Source organism: Coffea arabica, chromosome 2c (genome assembly GCF_036785885.1).
Source record: "Coffea arabica cultivar ET-39 chromosome 2c, Coffea Arabica ET-39 HiFi, whole genome shotgun sequence".
Taxonomy (NCBI): Eukaryota; Viridiplantae; Streptophyta; class Magnoliopsida; order Gentianales; family Rubiaceae; genus Coffea; species Coffea arabica.
The window spans coordinates 21,473,922-21,497,696 of NC_092312.1; the positions used below are offsets into that span (position 1 = coordinate 21,473,922).

Consider the following 23,775-nt stretch of genomic DNA (forward strand, 5'->3'; position numbering starts at 1 on the left):
AAAACAGTCAATTTCAGTTAGTTTTTTTTTTTCTTTTTATGTAATAGCACACCTTAGCCTAGTCTAGCCACCTACTTCTATTGAGAGAAGTCTACTCTAGAAGGTGGCTTGACTGAGTCGGAAAACTTGATGGGATTGAACTACCATCAGATTAGACGAGTGCATCACGCATCCGTATGGATTTAGAACAAGCCTCATATATAGACATAATGATGGGATAAGATTTGAACCTTGACCTCCCACTCCACAATTAAGATGGTGGTCAATTCCTCTAAAAATAAGTAATAGGCTAATAGGAATATCAAAATATAGAGGCAAAAACAGAAATTTCATTTCTGACAAGCTCCTTTTTCCTGACCTCAAACTACGGAGGGATAAACTGAACCCTTAGCGCCCCTGACCTTCAACTGTTGTAATTTCAGGCATTGGATAGAGCCATTTTCCGTTTAATTGGGCTGTTGAATGAGGGATGGATCAGAGCAGGCCCACTGTCACAACTAGTACGATGCAATTAGCTATAGCTTGGCAAGCTTTCTTCTGCCTTTTGGCAACAAAAGTACATTCTATGAAGACTATGATCATGGATTACGTGTTTCTTGACATGCTGGCAACCAAAATATTTTGGAGAGGAAAAGTTGTTCTAAACGTCCTTTAAATAAATTCTTTTGTCATTTACTATTATAATAAAATTGTAATTTTATGTTTTTAATGAAGTCAAATTGATAAAATTTGATTTTAACTTATGTTTTCAATAACTTTTTACTCTAAATTCATTATGTAACCCACAAATGATAATTTTTTAGTGGCAAAAAGGTCCAATTCATATTTAATTTTGCCTCTAAAAAAGTAAAGAACAAGATATAATTCGAACCATATCTTTGTTTTTTATCTAAAAAAAGTGCGTCATACCTGATATATATTTATTTTTTACCTTAGAAAAGTTGGAATTTAACTTTTTATATATAAAAAGTAATTGCACGTGAATCACGTTGTGATTTCAAGCTAAAGAATAGTCGAAAACCTAGTTTTGGACTTGATTTGATAAGAAATATAAAGTTATTATTTTAAAAATAAAGAACAAAAAATCCATTTAACGAAACATAAAAGCGTTTTAAACAATTTTCCCTTTTAGACAAGCCCGAGTTGGCAAGTTTGGCCAAAACAAAAATGTTGGAACATGGTTAAGCTTTTGATTTATACAACTTTTACGTTATTTCATTTTACGAGAAATAGTAGTATTTCAAAAAATACAAGGCAATGGCAAACTTTTGGTTTTAAACTTGACTTTCTAGTATCTACTAAATATTTCTATCAAAATAAAAATTTTGTCTAATAAAAACATGGAAAAAAAAAAAACGTTCTTCGTCAAACGGAGCTAAAACTCGAGCCCCGCTGGATTTTGAGTCAGCCTTATTTTAATCGAATTCAGCAGCTGAGACTGAGAGCACCCCTCAGTGGCTAGCGGATGGTGGAAATCCATTCGCTGACTCGAAAACACCGCCGCATTTCGCACCGCCTCCTATTAGTATTTGTGTCATCACTTTGTCAGTTCCCCGGCCAGTAATGCTCTGAAACTCCGACTATTGGACTCCGAAGACGGGAAGATGTCCGGCATATTCCGGTACAAAACCAAGCTCCGTTCCCTCGCCCCAAAGATTACCACACTCTCCCTTTCATCCTCCAAATTCCAGTCTTCCCCTCGTAAAACCCTCCGCAAAATCTCCGAATACTTCCCCCATCCCCAGCCCCGACCCCACCTGAACCCCCTAGGGTTTGTTAGCCATATCCAAGAACGTCACAAATGGCACGGGAGTTCGGATAATTACGATCATATTAAAGCGGAAGTGAACTGTCCGCGCTGCTCGAAGCTCATGAGTGTTCTGTTCTCCAATCGCCCGTTATCCATTTCTCGGAGCGAGCCCGGAGTTTACCAGGCGGTGAACTTGTGCCCTAACTGCCGTACGGCGTTTTATTTTAGGCCGTTTAAGTTGGAACCGTTGCAGGGGAGTTTTATTGAGCTTGGGAGGCTTAAAGGAGGGAAGGTGGATATGGAGGGGAATAGTGAAAGTGGTGGCACTGGAGGAAGAGGAGGAGAGAACGGGAAGAAGATTTGGGAGAAGCTGAGGAACTATAGTGGCGGGAGTAGTGCTAGTAGTAACAATGTGAAGGAGGGGAGTAGTAACAGCGGTGGAGATGTGGAGGAGAAAGCTGTGGGGCCCGCATGGGTGGAGGTGGGGAGTGGAGGAGGGGAATTTGAAGGGGCTAATTTGGGCAAGGAGTTGCCGACTCCGAAGGAGATATCTAGAGGGCTTGATGACTTTGTTGTTGGACAAGAGAGAGCTAAAAAGGTTTGCAATTTTGTTTTTCAATTTGGTGATTCTTTCTACTTTTGTTATCTCTTATGTCTGAATGGTAATGCAACTATTAGAGGAAGAAGAATAGTGGGTGGTTTTAAGAAAATGGTTATTGGCTGCTTGGGATGGGTTTGGATGGGGTGGAGTAAGCCTTTTATTAAGTTTTGAGTTGTCGAAACTTTTAAGGTTTTTTTGTGTACTATACTAGTACAGTCGCTTAAATGGACAATAATGATTCAAAAAATTATGGGTTTTAAGCACTAAGTTTTGGTGAAATATGAGTTTACGTGAAGTGTTAGTATGTTTGATTCAATTTTAGTTATTGATCAATTGTACGTTTAGTTTACTTACCACAAGAAAGCCCATGAATGATTGATTTAGAATGCAGTTGCACAAGTGTTCTTCTATGTAGGTTTGATATGTCTGAACTGAAATCCCGTTGAATGAAACCATGAAGCTTTTGCACCTGTTCATGATTTTGAACGTGCCAGTGAATTTTTTCTTTTTCCTGATTGACAGGTGCTATCTGTTGCTGTTTACAACCACTACAAAAGAATCTATCATGCTTCCTTGCACGGAGAGTGAGTCCTTTTGGGTCTTTTTGAAGTTTCATTGAACTTGCTACTTAATGGAATCGCGTGTCCTGGATATGTAATTAATCAGTACGATTTTTGAATTATCACCTTCATTGGGTTCCTTGACTGAAGTACTTGCAAAAAGCAAAAAATTAGACCAACTAGTGGTTTTATTTCAAAATCAGAAACTGAAACATGCGTTGTCTTTTTGGTGGTGCGCGGCTGTTGAAATCCACATGTGAGTCTTTTTGGTGGTGTATGGCTGTTGAAATCCACATGTGAGTTTTAGTCATTCTTTAAATTATCCTTGCTTGTAGATTTTGTGGTAGCTCAATACCATTATAATGATTGCTACTGTGGTTTCAACTTAATGCTTGTATTACCATGTTACGAGGGATGGATAAGAGCACAAATGGATCATTGGCTTTTCCATGTTTCTTATTTTTGAGTTTACACTCATGCTTTATTCATATAGCACCATCTGTTGATAAATATTAAGTTCTCTATGGCTGCTTTTCATCTTTGGCTTCTTTCCAACAAATAAATGATTAATCGAAAGATGCTTCTATATTCTTTAATCATGATGTAATAAAAGAGAAACTGCTTGCACCAGGATAAACATATTTGCTGTTCTTCATGTTTGGCTTCTTTTTTTTTTTTTTTTGTTTCAAATACATGATTAATCGATAGACACATCTATATTCTTTAATCACAACATAATAAAAGAAAAACAACTTGCACCAGAATAAATGGAACAGACGGTAGCCTGCAATTTCACATTCCATCTCTTTCAATTATCATAATCATATAGTGACTTGTGCTGATAGAGTTTATTTTGGGCCCAACTTCAAAACATGATCTGCATTATCATCCGTTGACATTGAATTTGTCATCAGGTCAGGTGCGGAATACAGGAGTACCGATGGTAAGATTGGAGATTTTGATGCTGATGATGTGGAGCTGGAGAAGAGCAATGTGTTAATGATGGGCCCAACAGGCTCAGGTGTGGCCTTTGGTCTTCCAGATTTTAGTTTTAACCCTGCATAAGCTGCAATATAGGATCGATATTCTTCTCCAACAAGACTATTCATTTTTTATTTTCAACTCTGAAAATTAGTTATGGGCACATCCTAACCTTTCTAATGTGGGCATTCCATCTTGATTGAAAGGACAGGGAAGACTTTACTTGCAAAGACGTTGGCTCGTGTTGTAAATGTGCCTTTTGTCATTGCAGATGCAACAACACTGACTCAGGCAGGTTTGAGATAATTTGGGATAATTTGGGACCATATCCTTTCTTTTCCAATATTTATCTATCATTCCTTGCCTGTCATAGGAATGATATAGGCAGTTATCAGCATTGGTGCCTTTCTGATTCTATTTTTTTTAATATGTATATGCGATTATTTACTTTTAGAATTCTTTATAAAGAGATACGTAATATATCCTAAGGTGAACTCTCATTTGTGTATGTATGTTGTCATAGATGCACAACAGTTTCGTAAACTGGAGCAGAAGGGGAGGAAATAGATGTTTCAAAATGCTCTATTGGGAAAGAATATCTAAAACAGTATAATTTTTTATGAATATAGTTGTAGACTGATGCATTGATTCCAGAAATGTTATCTCTGCCAAACAATTAAGCCTTATTATGAAATTTCTCTGTGAATTTGATTTGCATGGTCAACTGAATCCATTTAATGCATAGCACTCTTTAAATGTTCAAGAGTGAATCAAAGAACTGATTGATGTGTCATCTTGTATCAGATCATTGAGAGACTTTTTAATTTTTCAAGCAGTCTTTGTTACCCTACATGTGTGATGGAGAATTATTGAATGTCATGTAATAGTAAGGTAGAGGACTTAGGGTGCTTGTAGTGTTCTCCTTCATCTTTCTGTATATTCAAAAGACCAATACCAGCCAATTTAGTCAGCCATTTGCTTCACTAGGTTGGTCTCATGTGCAACCTTTGTTTGCCCTTGGCATGTCAACTGATGTTCTTTGCAGTGGCAGTGGTGTTCCCATGTAGTGGGTGTTAAGGCAATTCTGAAATGATTGCATAAGTAAAAACTCCCAGACGGATGATGCTGGCACATTGAGAATGGTGAAAATTGTCTGACAGAAACAGTACAAAGCATGAATGACCTAATAGAGGGAATTGACATAATAGAGGGAATTGACAGTTATAAAGATGCCGTTCTACAATTGAATGCGCCCTTAATATCAATTTTTTGGTTCAACTTGATAAACTTTCTAGTTCCGCTGAGTGATCACTGGGGGGAGGAGGTTTATGTTTGTGGTTAGGTATCTATATTAGTTATAAAGGGTCATATCAAATTTTTATAGATAAATGGTTGGATGAATATCGGAAGAATGTCTTCAATACTTCAGTATCTGGTTACGTCTGACACATGGCATGTCAGTCTGTGTAGTTGGTTTTGTTCTTCCCAATAAGTCCCTTTTGCATTCAAGAGTGAGATATAGAATAACCATATTTTACATGAAAGAAGAGCAGGTTGGCTTTTATGTTCTTAGTCCTGCAAGAACTGAAGAAATGTAGGTAAAGGATTTCTCCTGAGCTGTATTAATGCACCTTTTTATGACCAATGACTATTCCTATCAACTGCTGAAGCACTTGACATTATGCAAGACCCACAAACAAAAATTTCTCAAGGCATTTTCTTTCGGAAGTTCCAGTCGTCAAAAGCTTTCTTCAACTCACCCAAAGAAAAAAAAGAAGCTTTCTTCAGCTGTTTTAATTTTAATTTCTCTGTACCATTTTTCAAGAGGTTGACATTTAGGAACTGAGCCCAAATTTGATTCCATTTTATCCTTGTAGCTGTAATTTTTTTTAAAAATATTTGTTTAAATACTTGTTACATGCTTGATTATATTTTAGGATTTGTTGTCATGATCTAACCTTAATCTGTTTCTCTTCAGGCAGGTTATGTTGGAGAAGATGTGGAATCCATTTTGTATAAACTACTCATGGTATGCTTATAAGATTATGTTGATAGACTGAAAATGATAGTACATGGATTAAAATGTAATTCAATTAGAGAAAAAGGAAAAATAACTCTGGAGATATGTTATGGCTGCAGTGCACATTCATTCTGCAGTAGCAGTAATTTGCTGTCTCTTTTGAGGACAAAACAGAAAGTTCATTGAAAACTCGTTAATTGCACTGACGACGGGAATTTTAAAATCACCTAGAAAGTCCTTGAACTGGAGCGTATGTATCATCTAGAAAGAGTGATGTTAACTATAGTGGATGACATTTGATTGTTTTTGGCCCTTTGTTTTTCAGTTCACTTCTCATTTATCAGTAAAAAAGTAAATATTAACTGGACACAATGTGATAAAGTATCAGATAATATGATTCAAGATTGTTTTCATTTAAAAAAGGGTTTTGTTTCTTTCCCTTTTGCTCCTCTTCTGCCGCCTTCTTTTGTTGTGTACTTTTGTTGGTTGATACTCTATAATGTCAAGCTTGGTATTCATGTTCCTTCACTATAAGTGCTTGAGAACATAGAACATTCCCATTAGATGAGTTTAAATAATTGCTGGGATCAAAAGATAATTGTAATTTTTGGTTCCTTCTATTGTGTTTATATAGGGTATTCCTTGAATTCATGTGAGATTTACAAGTTTATGTATATAGGCTAAGGTTTTTTGGACATGGATTTTGAAATATTTTTATCTCAAGGTCTTCAACACTTCTTCTGTTGGATAGCATAATTATTTGGGTTGTAAATAGAGCTTTTGAATTGCCTTTTTCTGTTGGATAGTCAAATTACTTATGTTTCTTTTAAGGAATATTGAAGATGCTAATATGGAGTTGAAGTGTGATTGGCTTCACAAGGTTGTGCATTATGGTAACTCCATCACCAAGATAGTTGAGGCTGACTCTTGTTCATTTTGTGCCTCGAGGGAATTGGTTGCTAAAGATGGGAATATGGGACAAATTGCCCCCAGTAGTCATAATGGATTCAAAAGAGGAAGTGCTTGATAACATGACAAGTGTTAGATCAAAGTTTTTGCCTATAAATTAGATTCTCATTGTAGGACATAAATAACGGGAAAATCATTATCTATAAATTTTAATGCAGGTGAAGTGGTAGCTTTTCATAAAAGTTTCACTGTCCCTTTTTCTCTAGGTTGGCTGCGTAGTACAGTTTCATATTATAGTTTAATTGTCAAAACTGATCTGTGCTTGCAGGATCGTGATACACAGTGTTGTTTCATTTTGCTGGAATATATGGATTAGTATAGGCAACTTTGTTGACAAAAGATCTTTTTTTCATCATGTTGGTTAAACATTTAGCGTTTCATTTGTAATTGTGCTTTGTAACTTGTCTGACATTTCTTTTTCTGCAAGAGTTGTATTGTTTTTCTGCGTTTCCTAGATACTGAGTAATAAGCCTCATCTGGTATTGTAGGTTGCAGACTTCAATGTTGAAGCTGCTCAAAAAGGCATTGTATACATTGATGAAATGGACAAGATGACAAAAAAGGTGTAGCAATTATTACTATTACTATTATTACTTCTATTATTATCATCATCATTATTTTTATTGTTGTTGTTATTGATTTTATTATTCTTGTTATTTATGTGTGTAGTAATCATTAGTTTCCCTCTTCATTGGCAAAAATTGAGTCCTTATCTGTGATAACTTCTCATTGATACTTCAGTGCAGGCTGAGAATTTGAGTGCCGGCAGAGATGTATCTGGGGAGGGTGTTCAACAAGCATTGCTGAAAATGCTGGAGGGAACTGTAAGTGTTTCACTTGTAAACAGAGCCTATTTAAGTTGACCAAATGATTTGGTTTGTCAAATGTTTACGAAATTTCTTGTGGAAATAACCTTCTCTTAGAGGCTTGAATGTTCTAGAGTTCTACTGACACTTATTGCATGGCTTTGGTAAATGACCTGATGCACCAAAAAATTTTATTATCTTTCTTTTGAATTTTTTTCAGTATCATGCATGTTATGGCTAGTGCTGTCACTTCACATTCTTTTGTTCTGGATTGGGTGTCTCTTATGCCCTTAACACATCACAAATTTAGCTGTTGTCTCTAACATTGTAACCTCCTTGCTTTCTGACATGAAAAGGGGGTATAATGCTATTATGGTGCTACAGTTTTGCTTTTAAAGGAAGAAGCAGTTGCATGCATATAATCCCAAAAAAAAAAAAAATACACAGACAATTTAAATTCCTCAATAATTGGACTTATGCGAGCATTACATGTCGTTACAGCTTTAGAGTGCAATTAATTTCACCACTTATTTTTTGTGTTTAACGTACATACATAATCAATTAAATGATGGACCTCAATGACTTTTATGATTACGTGACCAGCTTGTTTGCCATTTTACATTTATTGTGAACTAAATTGCTGTATGGAATTGTGTTCAAGTTAGAAATAGATGGACTAAAGTGATTATTTTAATTTCTGCCTTTCCATAAATTATGTGCAGCGTAAAATGTTGTACCCTGTTCTGGTTGCACAATTCAGAAGTTAGCACAATCTTTGTTTAAGTTTTGCTGCTGAGAATTATCTCACTGAGGAAATGTTTTTATTCAGATTGTAAATGTACCTGATAATAGAGCTCGAAGGAACCCACACGGTGACTCTATTCAGGTATAAGGGCTTATTGTTTAATTTTGCATCTCTGTATCTAAAATTCACAAGGTTCTGCATTATTCAGTTTATATTCTGGCTTCAGAAATACAATTTATTCAAGTTTTTGGAGTTTGCTCTCGGTGATACACATTTTCCTACTTAAATTTTAGATTGTCATCTACTTGAAAGAAACAAAAAATGATTTACTAGCTGCTGTTTTTATTTTCTGGAACGGACATAATAAATCATGGGTAGCAGCTTTAAATTGTTTCTCATTTTGTGATGGCCATTAAATTGATTGGACATTATTGGAACGTTATAAATGCCTGTCTGATTTGTGACATTTTACATACCACTTGGATTCTGAGTATGCTTTTATTTGTTGCATATTCTAGAAAATTTGAGCCTCTTGAATTCATCATTAGTTTCTTAACATATATTGCTTCACCCTTATATTTCAATGCATTTACAGATAGATACAAAAAACATCCTTTTTATATGTGGTGGAGCCTTTGTTGATTTGGAGAAGACCATTTCAGAAAGGTAGACATGGCTGACCAAGAATGTCTCAGAGATAACAATTACTGTTTTGGTTTCTATAAGATTTCTTATGTTCCAGACGACAAGATTCTTCCATTGGTTTTGGAGCACCAGTTCGTGCCAACATGAGGCAAGCTGGTCTAACTGATGCTGCAGTGACATCCTCACTATTAGAATCTGTAAGGGTTGATGATTCCTAAATTCAAGGACAACAGCTTCTCATAATAAAATTAGTGTACATTATACGCCTTAGCTTAAGCTTGGCTACCTTTTCACACACTGCAACGTCCTAAAGAGATAAACTGGAAGTTGCACTGTAATTTTCCAGGTAGAGAGCGGTGATCTAATCGCATACGGGCTCATACCTGAATTTGTTGGGCGGTTTCCTATTTTGGTGAGTCTGTCTGCTCTAGATGAAGACCAACTTGTTCAGGTGAGTATTTCTTTTTTGTCATATTATTCTTTTTCTTTTTTTGGTTTAAAAAATTGTGGTATAATGATTGAGTTCTAAGGTGTCTGAGGTCTGAATATACTTGCTTGTGGTTGGAAATCTCTAGCTGGACTTTGTTGAATTAGAAAGAAACGAAAAATATCATATGGATCTTAGGGTGCCAGCTCGAAATCTATGTTTCTAGAATTTAAAGCAAGAAAAAAATATACGATCTCCATACTTTCCCTGGGCAGCTGCTTTCCAGCATGCATCAACTACCCAAGTAAATGACATTGTCAGTTTCTTTTAATATAATATTTTAGCGTGGAACGATCTTGTCAATTTAAATTTAGTTTGCAGGATTTTTTTCTGGCACCAAAAATCTAGTAAAAACTTGGTTGTCCCATTTATCCTTTCCTTTTAGTTGCAATACTTCTTTTCTAACTATACTTGCGTAAATATTTTTGACTTTTGGCTAAAAATAATATTCACTCTTTCAATTTATGGTCAAACTTAAATATTTGTTCAGTTTTCTCTTCTTCAAATCCACAATCTGAATCTCAAAATATAATCTGAAGTGGCCTCAATATGCATTTGTGTACCATGTTTTAAATGTTCAAAATGGTATACTTGGGAAAAGAATCCAGTGCATCCAGTGTTCCATAACACGTGGAATCTTGGTATATCTACTGTCCATATAAAATGATGGAGTGAGTGCGTTAAGAACTTGCGATTTTTATGATACTGCTCTTTTGATTTGCTTGAGAATTTTAACTTCTGCTAATGGCATCATAATTTGTCCTGTAGGTTCTCACTCAGCCAAAAAATGCCCTTTGCAAGCAATATAAAAGGATGTTTGCCATGAATAAAGTAAGCTTGTGATCCTGTACTATAGGTGGCCAGAGAAGTTTAGTTTCTGCCGCTTCTGTTTTTGTGACAATTGTGACAGTTATTTGCAACTGGGTTTGCCTTGTCTGTTTTTACACTTCTGTTGAATTGACTTTCACAATGCAGGCCAAGTTACATTTTGAAGATAATGCACTTAGACTTGTTGCAAAGAAAGCAATAGCAAAAAAAACTGGTGCACGAGGCTTAAGAGCAATACTTGAGAATATTTTGACAGAGGCCATGTTTGAGGTATATGTTAGTGATCTGATTTCAGTGTAGACCTTCTCTGGAAGTTTGTCATGATTGCTACATCATCATCATACCTTTTCAAAAGCCACACCCCAGCACTGAGAAGTACAGTTTGTTCTATTGAGAAAAAAGTTTGGCTAATTTTTAAAATATGTTGCAAGTATAGCTGGATAGTTGATACGTATGTTAGTTGTAGTCTCTTGATTTTGATATTGCTTTTGAGGCTTGATTAGATTCGTTTTTGGCCATTCTTTTTTTCAAAGCTGAGTAAATTGATTATGGCCATCTTCTCATAAATTGCCGAGAATGGTTACAACATGGCATTTGCAGAATTGCTACATCGAACATGTACTTTGTCCACATCTCAAATATGCACGGTTTTTACTGCAAGGCATGCAGGTCAATTTCAATTGTTTATTAATCTTTGATACTTCATCTGCAGATTCCTGATGCTGGATCTGGGAGAAATCTGATTGATTTAGTGTTGGTTGATGAAGATGCAGTAGGGTCACTGGACAGACCTGGCCTTGGAGCAAAAATTATTCATGGCAATGGTGGGTTGGAGCGTTCTCCTTATGAAACAGAATTGAGAGATGGACAGGTAGGTTCTGTTATCGTCTTTTGGCGGAATTCCCAACTCTGTTTGTGCTAAGCTGTTGTCGGCTTTTACCGGTTTTCACTGAAGTTTAAATCGCATCTCCAAGTTTAGTTCCCTGTTAAAATGCACGAGCCGTTGCATATCAACCTAATGATGTCTGAATATGATTGTAAACTCTGTGTGTTCTTTTATGTTGGGGAAAAGCTTGGCATTTACACTGTGTCCGGTTTCTTTATGAGGAAAATTAGTAGAATTGATATACTGTTGCAGATCATCATATTTTGCACTAGTGATTTATAAGCGAGTTAAAAAAAATTTGTAGTAGCTGAAATATTTCTGGAGAATGTTTAATTATAGGGATTTACATTGGCTTGCAGGAAGGAGGGGAGATGGTGAGGGTAGACTTGGATGGAGAATTGGAGGTTTCATCAGCCGCCCTAAGCTTGTAAATAATTATTGTGTAACCTTTCCTCCAGTATACAGGTGGTATGAATGAGAACCGCTTCAAAAGGTTGATAGATGGCCAAGTTTCGTTTGGCTGAGGTCTTTGCTAGAGCTCTTGATTGAAATTTTCTGCAGCACTTGTATCTTCTTTATGAGCCATAAGCGCACCGCAAGCTTTTCTTGGCAAATTTCTTCGGCGTTTGCATCTAAAATTTGCAGATTAAAGGCCTGAATAAAAAGTGCACTGGTTCAGAGGTTCAATTGAGGGATGTACGAATAGTTTCCGGAGTATAACATAAAACGGGTGAAAGCATAAAAGAGTTCGGAAAAGCTTCTCTTCTGAATTTCCCCAGGTACTCGTATCAACCCTGCATAAAGGGCAAAAGAAGCAGAAAAAATGTCGGGGAAAAAAATCTGTATCAAGGACTGGATTGAGGGTTACTAGGTCTTAGTGATTTGATTTTTTGAGAACCCAAAACTGCCAATCCAGTTTCTGCAAGTGCATGGAAAATATTGTATATACTTTTAGTATATATATGCTTTTTATCCTTTGATGCATATCACTTAATTTTAATTTAAATTTGAATATGATTTTTTGCTGCATATATGACATACATCTAAAGTAGTAGTGTATACATTTTTAATGCATACAAGATAAAACCCTAGAAAACAAAGGCATTATAACAGACAAATGTTACAAAAACCAGAATCAAAGTTGTTATAAGCATAAAGTTGCAACACAGTAACACTTGATACAATTATTGTTGACGACAGAAAGTTCAGTTCAAAACAAACATAATGAATACTGAATGCCGCTGCCTTTCATCAAGCATCACCTGCACGCGCAAGATTCAAAGCTAAACAATCTCTCACACTGCACGCAGCCAAAAGAGTGACAATTAGCAGAAAAGTGTTGGTTTCAGCCTTGATACACTCTTTTGCCATTTCTGAAGAAATATACAGAGAGGAGATTCCCTTCCACCAAAGAAACACAAAAGGAAAAGAAAACCTGATCATTGGAATATTCTCATTCATGCATCAAATCAAGAAGAAAATGAATGTTGCATTTATAAACCCATAATCCAGGGGATTAAATAGAGGAAAAATTAGCTTTAATTCAGGATCAAGAAGAAGCTTCCATCCTACAGGGAAGAGAAAGAAGGGCTCTGAACATGAGAAAGAGTGGCCTTTGGTTCAGCCTTTTTCCTTTTCTCTCTTTTTTTTTTTTTTAATTTGGGTTCCTTTTGGGGAGGTGGGCCGAGCAGACCTGAGATGGATAGGGTGGTGGCTTAACCATCAATTTGAGGTTTACAAGAATTCACAGAACGTTAGTCCCAGCACATGAAGGTTGATGTCAGTACGTAGACATAAATTTATAGCATCAAAAGGCAGTCAATTTGAGTCTCTTTAGGGATGTAATTCGAGTATGGATGAAAGTTCAGAGTGCCAAAACCTATTCCTTAAGTTGGCTATCTCACTTTTGTATGTGCTTGGTATGCAGAAACAAAATCAGTTAAAAACGCTGATTTGACATTTATTTAGAAGCTCAGGACACTGGTTGTATTTGGATTGCAGAAAAAACATGTTGCTTAAGGCTTTAGGTCCATGTAAATGCCATTTCTGAGCTCCCACTTCACAACCAGTCCCATGATTGGAATTTCTTCTTCTTTATGCAACGAAGCAAGGAGATGTATATGCTCCTTTACAAAATGAAGACCCAGCAGAAACAGTAACCAATTTTCATCTCTTAACATTGAAGAAAAGAAAAATTTTTTTTTTTTAAAAAAAAAAAGGGAGAAAAAGCTAGTAACCAAAAAAGCAATGTTTAAAAGCTAAACAATATAACAACGGCAGAGTGTTCTCTTCCTCCTCTTTGTTCAGACATACAGCTATTAGTATTCACCCAAAAACAACAAACACGACAGAAAATTGCAACGCACCTCGTGAAACCAAATGCCCCAATTTTGCAAGACAAAAACTTCAAATTATGGCATAAAAGCTTGGCAGAATAGAAAGACGCACAAAAATTAAAGGAAAACCCATTACTCCAAACGTAAAAGTTAACTCCAATATGCATCCAAATTACCTAATCGATCAACATAAATATGAAAACAGGAATAAGGTATATAAATTTGGGGGGGGGTGGGGGGAGGCTACAAAGAAAGAAAGGAACGAAAGTGGGTGGCTGACCTGACTATTCTCAGTGAGAATGAGAACCGGCAGCAGAGGATGAGGCGTGAGAGTGAGAATGAGAAGGGGCGTAGATCTTGTTGTAAGCAGCTTCGCCGACGAGGTAAATCCCGAAGGCCACGAGAGCGATGCCGAGGCCAGGAGTGGCATTGCGGAACTGGTTAGTCAGCATCGGATGCTTCCTCCATTCATCCCTTCTCCTGAAGAACTCTCCAGTAGAACCCAGTGGCTTTGCCATGGTAAATTGACACTGCTACTACTACTATAATCTTTCTTCGATCGAGTCGTCCTTTCTTCAGTTCCCCTTCTGTGGTTTGTCGATTCGATGTCGATGATGATGGTGAGGTAATGCTGATTTAATTTTAGACTTCTTAGTGTGTGACTTGTGTGTGCATTTGGTGGGTCATGGAAATGAAGAGGGTTGTCATTCTTCTGGGTCTCTCCTACACTTTGGGCCTCCCGTCACCATAAAACAAACGACGCGGCCCAACTCCTGGTTACCATGCTTACTAAAAATGTTCTGCTCTCAGCAAGAAGTTTGTGGATTTTCCTCATAATCTTGTCATGCTTGTTTGAAATAATCTCAATTAGCTCAGTGTAGGTACCTTCAATTGTTCAATTTAATGGAAGGTGCATGTTTTCTTGTTGGACTTAAATTCACGTTGTTGTGTCGAATTTGATCAGGGATGTGCTAATTTAAATAGATGTTATACCTATTAAAATTTGTGCATTCTCCCTCTTTTAACATTCTATTTTTTTTTTCCCACTTAGGGGGTGTCCCAACTTTTTTTTTTGCCAGACTAATCCCCCTAAGGCTAGCAAAACCCTGCCCAAGGATGTCAACAATTTTACTACAACTACAACGGGAGTCGAATATGAAACCCTACCGTAAAGACGGAATTATCAGTCCCGACCGAGCTTACCCGTGGAAGCCCTCTTTTAACATCTATTCACTTCCAAGTTTTATTCTTGTTCCCTGTGTTAATTACTAGAACAATATACAAGACTTAAAATGATTATTTACCTATAACCAAATCATATTAACATTGCCTAATCCAATTCAAACTACCACGAGAAATCAGTTCTTACATTTGTATCAAGAATTAATGAGTAAAAATTAGCTACTAGTAGTATTTTCTTGCAATCAAACTTCATTATTTCGCGTTAGACTATAACCGACTGCTTTGGACATTGAACATTGAAGATATATATATACTAGTATTGGAGCGTTGGACATTGGCACTTGAATCGTTCCCTTGTTAACTGCTGTCCAAAGTGCCCCAAAAAAAAAAAAAAATTTTTTTTGGTCCCCCTTTTACTTTTATTGATCTCTAAAAATTGGCTGGACCAAAAAATATTCATATGCCCAGCTTGTCAAAAAGCTTTACATCATATCTCATACTATAAAAAAATGGTGGAAATGAGGAAATAAGCAGCAGCAAGTGTACAGAATTAAAGACGGGATCTCGTGATTCTTGAACTTTGTGTTCCTGTCTCATTCCCCACTATATTTTGAATCTACTCTCTGTTCTTGACGCCTTTGCACACTCTCCAAACCATGAAAATCTTACGGCTTTATTCGAACGTACAGGGGTTCCTTGTTTAACCTATCATGCAGACACAGTTTCGCAAATCAGGCCAACTGTAGAACATAATGGGACTAAAAATGACAGTAAAACAGAAACATAGCCTACCTTTACCCTTCTGGGAGGTTTGGTCACTTTGGTGTTATTCCAGCAAAAGAGCCCACTGCAGCCGCCGCCACCCGGTCCTGATTCATATCCCCTGGAGTATAGAGAGTTAATTATGGGAGAAAAACACATGCACCATGCTAACCTACTCCATGAACTGGAAACGCAGGGCAAATATCTCTTCCTCAAATACATTGGCTCTTACCTTAAAGAACTCCACTTCTCAAAACACAAGAACATTGCTTATAGCTGCTCACAAAGAAATTTGCAGAAAGAGCTAGCTGAAACAAGAAACAACTTTTCTTTTCCTATTTCGTAGTTTAAGGCCAACATCATAGCAGTAGTAGACTCCTCGTTTCACTACCCATTCATGGACTTTAAATCAGTGTAGAAAAGGTAACTTTTGAGAAAGTCAACTATTTTTGACAAACTCGCATGCAGGTTTCAAGTTTCAACCACATCCACTAGGACTTTATATCAAAGATGTGGAGGAAAAAATGCACTAAATTCAGTTGTTAAGAGCCATCATTTGTCAGTTATTGCAAAATTTATAGTTAATATTCTCAAAAAACAATGGCAAACACCAAAAGCAGACGCTAAAGGAACTTTAGTACTTACAAATTATCTTTGCTGAAATTGCCAACCATGCTGTTATCGTGCAACAAGCTTGGTGAAATGGGATAGTGATCAACCCTTTTACTGATTTGGTCCTTCTTGAGGGCTTTTCCATCATCAACCTTCAAACTTTTAATATCACGACTTAATTCATCATCCCAATGCTGAGAAGACAAGTCCGCAGAGGCTGAAGATTGCAATTGAATGTGATGGTAAATGCCTTCTTGAGGTAGGACTTGATTTTTCTCAGGCCTTAAACGATTTGTTGATCCAGGAGTTCCTTTCTCCATTGCCTGTAACCATGCAGTTTCCAACCTCTGCTCATGGATGATGGACTCTATTCTCTGCACAGGAACTTCTGGCTTTCTGTCCTTTGTATTACCCATCTTAGCATTTCCTGCAGAAGACCCGAGATTTGCTGGTAGTTTGTCTTCTGAATTATTGAAGCTTCCTCTTGATATCTTCAGAGACTCTTGACATGTATCAATGTTAGAGTAGCCATCTGCTGAAGAGGAGAGGACTGCAGCGTTTTCCCTGTTCAAATTATTGGTTGCGTGTGTTGGCTTTTGAACTGGAGAAATATCTGGGTTTGCATTGCTTAAATAGGTATCTCCATCAGGCAGCAGAACAATCCTAACTTCAACATTGCTTCTCAAAACAGTTTCAAATGAGTTCGTGATACTGCTATGAAATCTTTCTGCTCTGGTTTTTATATCACTATCTCCAAATGCAATATAAGCAACAAAAACACCTGCAAAGAGCAAGAGCCTCAGAAAGGAAGGAAAGTAGAGACTAGAGCACAGACTTCTCAAAACAGCAAAAGAAATGAGAAGCAAAAATTTGATGTGAATCAAGAAAAACCTAGATTTTCTCTATGCTGCTTTACCTTCCACATCAGCTATTGATACAAGCCTTCCATATGTATGAAGTAATTGCCTGAGTGTCTTTGAATGGCACTTTTCAACACATTTTACCCATATATCATCCAGCATGCTGGAGGCCGTGCATCTAGATGTGTTAATTCCCCCAACAAAATCATCACATGTACCAGCCAAAGCATCTCCACTGATCAATTGGTTTTGAGAAGGATTTGGACTCAAGCCTTTGACATCCATTACAGGCAGAGAAGCCTCTTTACTGTTTGATTTTTGGTAGGTAGCTTTGTGGAAGGATGGGGGAGAAACTGAATTTCGAAGTGTGTACTGAAGGTCAGGTTTTTGATTGCTAATACTACTGTCTTTCAGTGTACTAGAATAGTCTTCTTCTGTTGCCTTAGAGCTCTGTCTTCGACTGCTTCCGGAATGAGTTTGATCTGGCGAGGAGATAGAACCAAGCTGTAACAGTGTTGCTGTGAACCATGTTGACCGTTCACTTGAAACCCTTAACTGTTTCTCTGCTTCAGACAGAAGCTTTAGGGCACGCTTTAATCTCTCTAATTCTGCTTCGGTCACTGAAAAATTGATCAAGTCACTTTCTAGATCCAATATTAATAATCACAAATAAAAAAACATTCATTTTCTTTTTTGGGACATTACAAGAATTACTATCCATTTGGCTATACTTTTAGGTCTGTCACAGAGAAAAAGAAACAAGATAAAACTCTAAGTCATAGAGGGACGTTAACAATGAAGTACAGCACATTTAAACTTTAAGCAGCATCTAGTAAAATCAGGTGTAGAATTATCATCAGAACTCGAGGATTGGTCTTTTGGGTAGTAAATGGACTCTGAAGATGAGTACAACAGACTCTTACAGTCACTTCTAGAGACAAATGTAAAAATGAGACAACATATTTTACTGAATCACCTTAATCTTAGTATCTCAAGATGCAAGGAATCTATACAACATTAATATGGAAAGGTTAGACATTTAAAGAAACCACACTAACCATCAAACAAGTTTTACAAACACCTTTATATACATTAGAGGGTTCGAATCTAAATCATACTCGGTGACTGGTCTAATTTCCTTCAGTCCAGCATAGGAGCGGTAGACTTATGCCCGTTCAGGGGAAGCAGTGATACATTTTCCGTGTTTGGATGGAAAGTGTTACTCCCTCCGTCCCAAAAATGGATTTGCTTTTCAAAAGTCGAACTTTTTATCAATGGTAACTGAACATTGCTTTTGAGAGACATCCTTCCAGCTTTGCCCTCAAGTACCATAATAACTAATCACTTTGGTTTGATTCAATGACTGCTGTGGGGTCTTACATCAAATGTTAGCAGAATGGAACTTCACGCTCATTTTGAAGCTATTGAAGTCACGCACTGGAACAACCCACAAAATGAGTGTTTCAATCTAAAGATTAGACATTTAAGATGGAAAGGTTAGATATTTAAAGAAATCACACTAACCATCAAACATGTTTAACAAAACACCTTTAAATGCATTAGAGGGGTCCCAATCTAAACCATATTTGGTGACTGGTCTAATTTCCTTCAGGCCAGCATAGGAGAGGTAGAAAGAAACAAATATAGTAATTCTGGGACAGCCAAAAAAGTGAACTATGACATTAACAATGGGACAGAGGGAGTACTATTTATCTTCACAAGGATGGTGTCAAGTCCTCCCATTTTCTCCTCTATTAGCATAAGCATGTCAGTATATTTGGATCATGTGCAACTTCATTTTGCATAGACATAGCAGCCCAAGAGGAGGATGCGATGAAAGCCTATGAAGTTGCTGAAGAACAGTGTGGATTGAAAGGCTGAAATATGCAGCAAGCTGAAGTAAAGGTAGATCATTTCATCCACAGCAGCTTGGAGATACTTGGACGTATAAGAAAGCATATGTGAAAGCAAATTAAGTTAGATTTAGCCGGTACCAAGAATTAAATCACTTATCAAAATTCAGGGATTTCATTGTATGACATCACACTCAAGGGAGCAGCTTGGCAGCCAAAAAGCCACCTGCAAAATACTTATGCCTTTAATTTGTTGCACCTGCTGTACTGTCTGACAGTCACAAGGGGAGAAAGAGGGGACAAAGAACCGAAGAGTTAAAGAACGCTTAGTGGAGGAGCATCTTGCAGTCACTGTATCCTTTACTTCAATTAAGTTAAAAGCTCTTCCATTCATTTCTTTTTCTCGTTTTCAATGGAGAACAGCAAGTATTTAACATCAACGATATCAATGCAGTGGAATTCAGTGCCAATTCAAGAGGCTTCCATTTTCCAGAAGGTATAGGCAAATTAGCACATAATGTCATGCAATAATGCTACCTGATTAATTTTTCAATATTTGCACCACTTATATGGTGTCCTAGGCATTATACCAGGTGAAATCAGACAAAAAGCAACTCAAATAAACAAGCTAATACCTTTTGCAGAAACTTTTCCATCTTGGAAAAGAAGAAAAAGAATGTAAGGGTCAAGTAAAATGGACACTTACAGTTCCTCCCGCCAAAAAGTGAAGTAGTTTGTTTAGCATCAACAGTGGGATAAGTTCCAGCAATGATATCCATAATAAGGGTGGCCATTTGAGACATCAAAACTATTGGATCAACTCCAGAATCCATCAAATCCCTTGCTCTTTTTACTGTTTCTGCAGTGTCTGATGACATGGCTAACTCCAAAAGTTCCAACAGTTTCTCATCTGAAATTACACCAACCTACAAAGAAAAGAGTTCGTGGGTAAAGAAAAGTCTAACCATTAGAACATCAAACAGAGGACTCTTAAAGAATTCTTTGTTGTCTGCAGCCTGAACTTGCCATTATAAAAGTGAAATAACAACTATTACAGGAATAAAGTCCACAAACATTAGCTTCAGCCATATTCCAGGAACCAATCCTCATATATAGCATGCAAGTGATATATAAGATTACGAATACCATATTCCACAAGCCACAATGGGTATAATCAACGACAACTTACTACATATAGATAATGTTAACAATTTAAGTAAAGAACTCAAATTGTATTCCATCCAAAATATGGCAATGTGCACTTACAAGTTCATTTACAAGAGAAGTAGTTACTCTCTTCCCCAGTAAGCTCAGTTGGTCTAACATAGTTTCTGCATCTCGAAGTGAACCATCTGCATTCAAAGCAATTAGATCCAGAGCATCAGATTCAACATCTAAATTCTCTTCAGCAGCAATCTTCCTCAGCCTGGCCAAAATGTCACCATCTCTAATCTTGTTAAATGGGTACTTCTGGCACCGTGATAAAACAGTACGTGGCACATTATCAAGATCAGTTGTTATAAGTATGAGCACCACATGTGGAGGTGGCTCTTCAAGAAACTTAAGTAATCCCATCCATGTCTTTGCAGGCAATAAGTGACATTCATTAACAACAAACACCTTGTATCGAGAAGAGGCTGATAAGGAACCTGCCAAAAGGACTTTCAAGAGGTACCTTATACTATCAATTCCCTTCTTGTTAGCACCATCAACTTCTACAAGGTCCCTGCTCTTTCCAGAAACAAAATCTGCACACTCTCTGCAGACTCCACACGGTTTGGTTTCTTCAGAAGCAAGACAATTTAATGCTGCAGCAAAGACTCTAGCAGTTGAAGTCTTTCCAGTTCCCCGTGGACCTTGAAAAAGATAAATAGGGGCAATTCTTTTCCTGGAAACTGCATGCATTAGGGACTGAACTACAATATTCTGTCCAATCAATTCCTCAAAAAACATTGGCCTGTATTTCTGGCTCAGACTTGTAATGTTTTCTGGGGTGCCTTCTTCTTCCCCAGTCAGTGCTACAAGCTCTAACCCTTCTTGACTCCTGCAACTTGTTGACCACCTCCTTCCATCTAATCGGCTCAAGGCCTCCAAGTCCAGCTCACCATAGTTTGTTGAGAGTTCATCATCGCTATTACCAGTTCCTATGGATGATCCTATTTGCCCATCACCACCATTAGTTAGCAACGGGAGAAGACCTTGAGGAGCAGGCCTTGAACCAGGTCTCCTCTTGTTGTACCCCAGTGATGACCCACGATAACTTCGCTTGTACATTCTGTGACTTCCACATAAAATGGTGCTTCCTGTTCTCCTCAAAGTATCAGAAAGAGAAGGTGAAAAACAACTACCAGAACCCCCTTTGTACTTTGGGGTTGACCTCCTCGACCAGTAACATGGAATCCCACATCCTGAACGACCAGGTAAATCCAATGGATCATCCCCTTCTTCATCCCCATCATTTAAAGATACTGTAGTTGCATCCCAAGACCCAACTGTACTTGGATACCTAGCAACATACCTATTATAAGAGCTAGCAGACATAGCTGGGGTACTATATGAGTATGATGAATCCTCTTTCCGGCTACTCCTCAAAAACTTAGCAGCAGAAGAATTAGACCAATTTTTATTCTTAAGCTTTGCAAGCAAAGGTGAAACAGCAGAAGCCCTCCTCAAATCCTCTGAATTACAATAACCTTCAGTGTCATCGGACTGATCAACCAAACTCGACAAATCATCCCTCCCTAAACCCTCCAATGCCGTCCTTTTGGAACCCCTAGCTAACAAAATTTGTTCTTTCAATTTTTCACCTCGGCTTCTCAAATTTGACCTAGAATAATTACTTTTCTTCGACTTTTTCTTTATATTTCTTCTAATAGATGGAGTAAAGCTGGTATCTTTACACTTAAAAATCATGGAAGCATATTTATCACTAGCATAAGTGTCACTCTTGGAATCAATTCCACCATTCCTAGCATCACTTAAACTATCCTCCACACTCTCCTCTGCTTCTTCTTGAGCCGAAGAAGATTGTTCCATATCATCATTACCAACATTTTCAAGATCATCATCAGCACATTGCCTACTCCTTTCACTTTCAGATTTTTGCATCTTCCAGTTATACAAGTACACCTTTTTCTCCTTCTCCTTCTCTTTCTCCTTAACATTATTACCATTACTAGCCTCATAATTAATACTTCTACTACTAGTCCCATTATTCTCTACTGTTCCAATAGGAAGTTGGAATTGAGTCTCACCATTGCTGTACAATTGCTTGCTGAAATCATTCTTGTGATGATGGTAATAATGCTTGGCAGCAGCGGATCTTGCTGAGTTCAGAGGGGACCGCCACGACGAAGTAGTCCCTGGATCTCTCAGCACCCTGGCCGCCTTCCTGATTTGGTTTAACTCTTTCTTCAAATGCAGGTTACTGGGATCAAACCCACCACCACCACCATTAGCACGGTTGCCACTACCACGGCCGCGCATTTCTGAGGACATTATTTTCGCCGGGGGGGGGGCCCACGAACCAAATCAATTGAATCTTTCACTAGCTCCACGTACAATGCATTAGGCCTGCTTCATGACTCCACCAACAGCCCCACATTGAATTCAAGAAAACTGGGGCCAAAACCAAAGCTCAAGTTTGCAGGGCCAGATAAACTAAGAGAACATATTTTATTCAACAAATAAGTTAAAAACCCAAGTAGCGTTTTCCATAGATATTAGGCTTGGATGGATGTTGACGGTTTTAAACAGCTATAAAATGGCGGACGGGAAGGGGGCTGTGGTCTTGTTACTCTTGTAGATGGAGTAGGGTTTATTCTGTTCAGAAGAAAAAAAAAAAAAAAAAAGAAACGAGAAATGGGATTTTGTTAAACCAAGTTGGCAGTAGTCAGTCCTACTGGAAAAACAAGAAATGAGGGAAGGGGAGCGTTGAAATCGAAGAAAATTGATGTGAAAAAATGGAAAACTTCCCTCCTTTCCTCCCTCCCTCCTCTCTTTCCCTTCAAGCCCGCGTTTCTATGGACAGCGTCCTAGGCTCCTGCTAGTTACAAAGTGGGAGCTTTTAAGTTTTTGAGAGGCTCCAAAGATTCTTTAAAGAGTTTTCTACTACTGTACTTGTGGATTTATGTGCGTTACTGTGTGAGTGTGTGTTATTTTGTCGGAAAGTTACGCCAATTTCTCCAGTTTTTTATGTCCCAGTCCTAACGTTTCAACTTTCAAGTAGTAGCAGCTAAGGCACATATACAAATAGATTTGCAATTCTTGGTAAATTCTCCTTGCAGGAAGTTACATTACATGTCTTAAAACAGGGTCTCAGCAGGCACCGGGACCCATTTGTTGGTTTCCTGTCTTAAAAGGGAAAGAATACCAGCGGTAAAATTTCGAAAATATGAAAAGAAATCTCGTCATAATAATAGAGGAAAAACTACACACTGGAAAAACCAATAATGGTTGTAGAGGTATAGATCAAAAGGTTCTTTTTCGATTACTAAAGCCAATAATGGTTTTGTTGGTTTAGTCATTAGTGGGAGTAGTGACCAGTGATTTTCAACTTAAACAAATTGGGTCATAGTTTATTTTCTGCCATCTGGGGCCTAGAAAGGTAATGATTTTTTGGGTGAGAAAGTAGGGAGAGAATTATTGGTGGTTTTATTTGAAAAGAGGGGAAAATGTACCAATTTGAGTGATTGGTTTTGGACTGTGTCCTTTTGATGTGGAGATTAATTGTAGAGGGATGGGCATGTGTCGTGTTGTTCTGTGGCGATGTTATCTGCAGAGTGTTTGATGGAGCCAAACGCGTGGGAACAGTGGGAGTCATCAGTAACGGAGTAGGGAATGGTATTGCTGCAATTATTTCCAATTAAGGCTGCAGTCAAGGAGAGTTTCCC

General features: G+C 37.6%; 2 protein-coding genes and 1 long non-coding RNA gene across 3 annotated transcripts; 1 reads left to right on the forward strand and 2 right to left on the reverse strand.

Annotated features, from left to right (window-relative positions):
• The first annotated feature begins 1,406 nt into the window (after window positions 1-1,406).
• LOC113731969 (CLP protease regulatory subunit CLPX2, mitochondrial) lies at window positions 1,407-12,262 on the forward strand. The gene is made up of 15 exons (XM_072075245.1): window positions 1,407-2,348; window positions 2,874-2,935; window positions 3,826-3,932; window positions 4,104-4,187; window positions 5,875-5,921; window positions 7,370-7,444; window positions 7,628-7,705; window positions 8,517-8,573; window positions 9,028-9,098; window positions 9,175-9,274; window positions 9,424-9,528; window positions 10,333-10,395; window positions 10,540-10,662; window positions 11,105-11,263; window positions 11,638-12,262. Exons 1-15 carry the CDS (start codon window positions 1,605-1,607, stop codon window positions 11,707-11,709), a joined length of 1,947 nt encoding a protein of 648 aa, XP_071931346.1. The 5' UTR covers window positions 1,407-1,604; the 3' UTR covers window positions 11,710-12,262.
• A 136-nt stretch (window positions 12,263-12,398) lies between these two features.
• LOC140035220 (uncharacterized) lies at window positions 12,399-14,274 on the reverse strand. Its single transcript, XR_011839191.1, has 2 exons — window positions 13,895-14,274; window positions 12,399-12,578 (listed from the first exon to the last, which is right to left on the reverse strand). It is a non-coding gene; the product is annotated as an uncharacterized lncRNA (long non-coding RNA).
• An 871-nt stretch (window positions 14,275-15,145) lies between these two features.
• On the reverse strand, window positions 15,146-23,004 carry LOC140035219 (protein STICHEL-like). Its single transcript, XM_072075244.1, has 6 exons — window positions 20,150-23,004; window positions 19,590-19,809; window positions 17,087-17,650; window positions 16,204-16,951; window positions 15,589-15,679; window positions 15,146-15,501 (listed from the first exon to the last, which is right to left on the reverse strand). The coding sequence occupies exons 1-6, from the start codon at window positions 22,379-22,381 to the stop codon at window positions 15,400-15,402; spliced, it is 3,957 nt and encodes a 1,318-aa protein (XP_071931345.1). The 5' UTR covers window positions 22,382-23,004; the 3' UTR covers window positions 15,146-15,399.
• Window positions 23,005-23,775: the final 771 nt, after the last annotated feature.

Coding starts and splice junctions, on each gene's coding strand:
- LOC113731969 (XM_072075245.1), top strand. CDS start 1,605: ATGTCCGGCATATTCCGGTACAAAACCAAGCTCCGTTCCCTCGCCCCA. Junction 9,275..9,423: donor CATCCTCACTATTAGAATCT/GTAAGGGTTGAT, acceptor GTAATTTTCCAG/GTAGAGAGCGGTGATCTAAT. Junction 10,663..11,104: donor TGACAGAGGCCATGTTTGAG/GTATATGTTAGT, acceptor CTTCATCTGCAG/ATTCCTGATGCTGGATCTGG.
- LOC140035219 (XM_072075244.1), bottom strand. CDS start 22,381: ATGTCCTCAGAAATGCGCGGCCGTGGTAGTGGCAACCGTGCTAATGGT. Junction 17,651..19,589: donor ACTTTTTGGCGGGAGGAACT/GTAAGTGTCCAT, acceptor TCAATTTTTCAG/TGACCGAAGCAGAATTAGAG. Junction 15,502..15,588: donor AACCTCCCAGAAGGGTAAAG/GTAGGCTATGTT, acceptor TCTGCATGATAG/GTTAAACAAGGAACCCCTGT.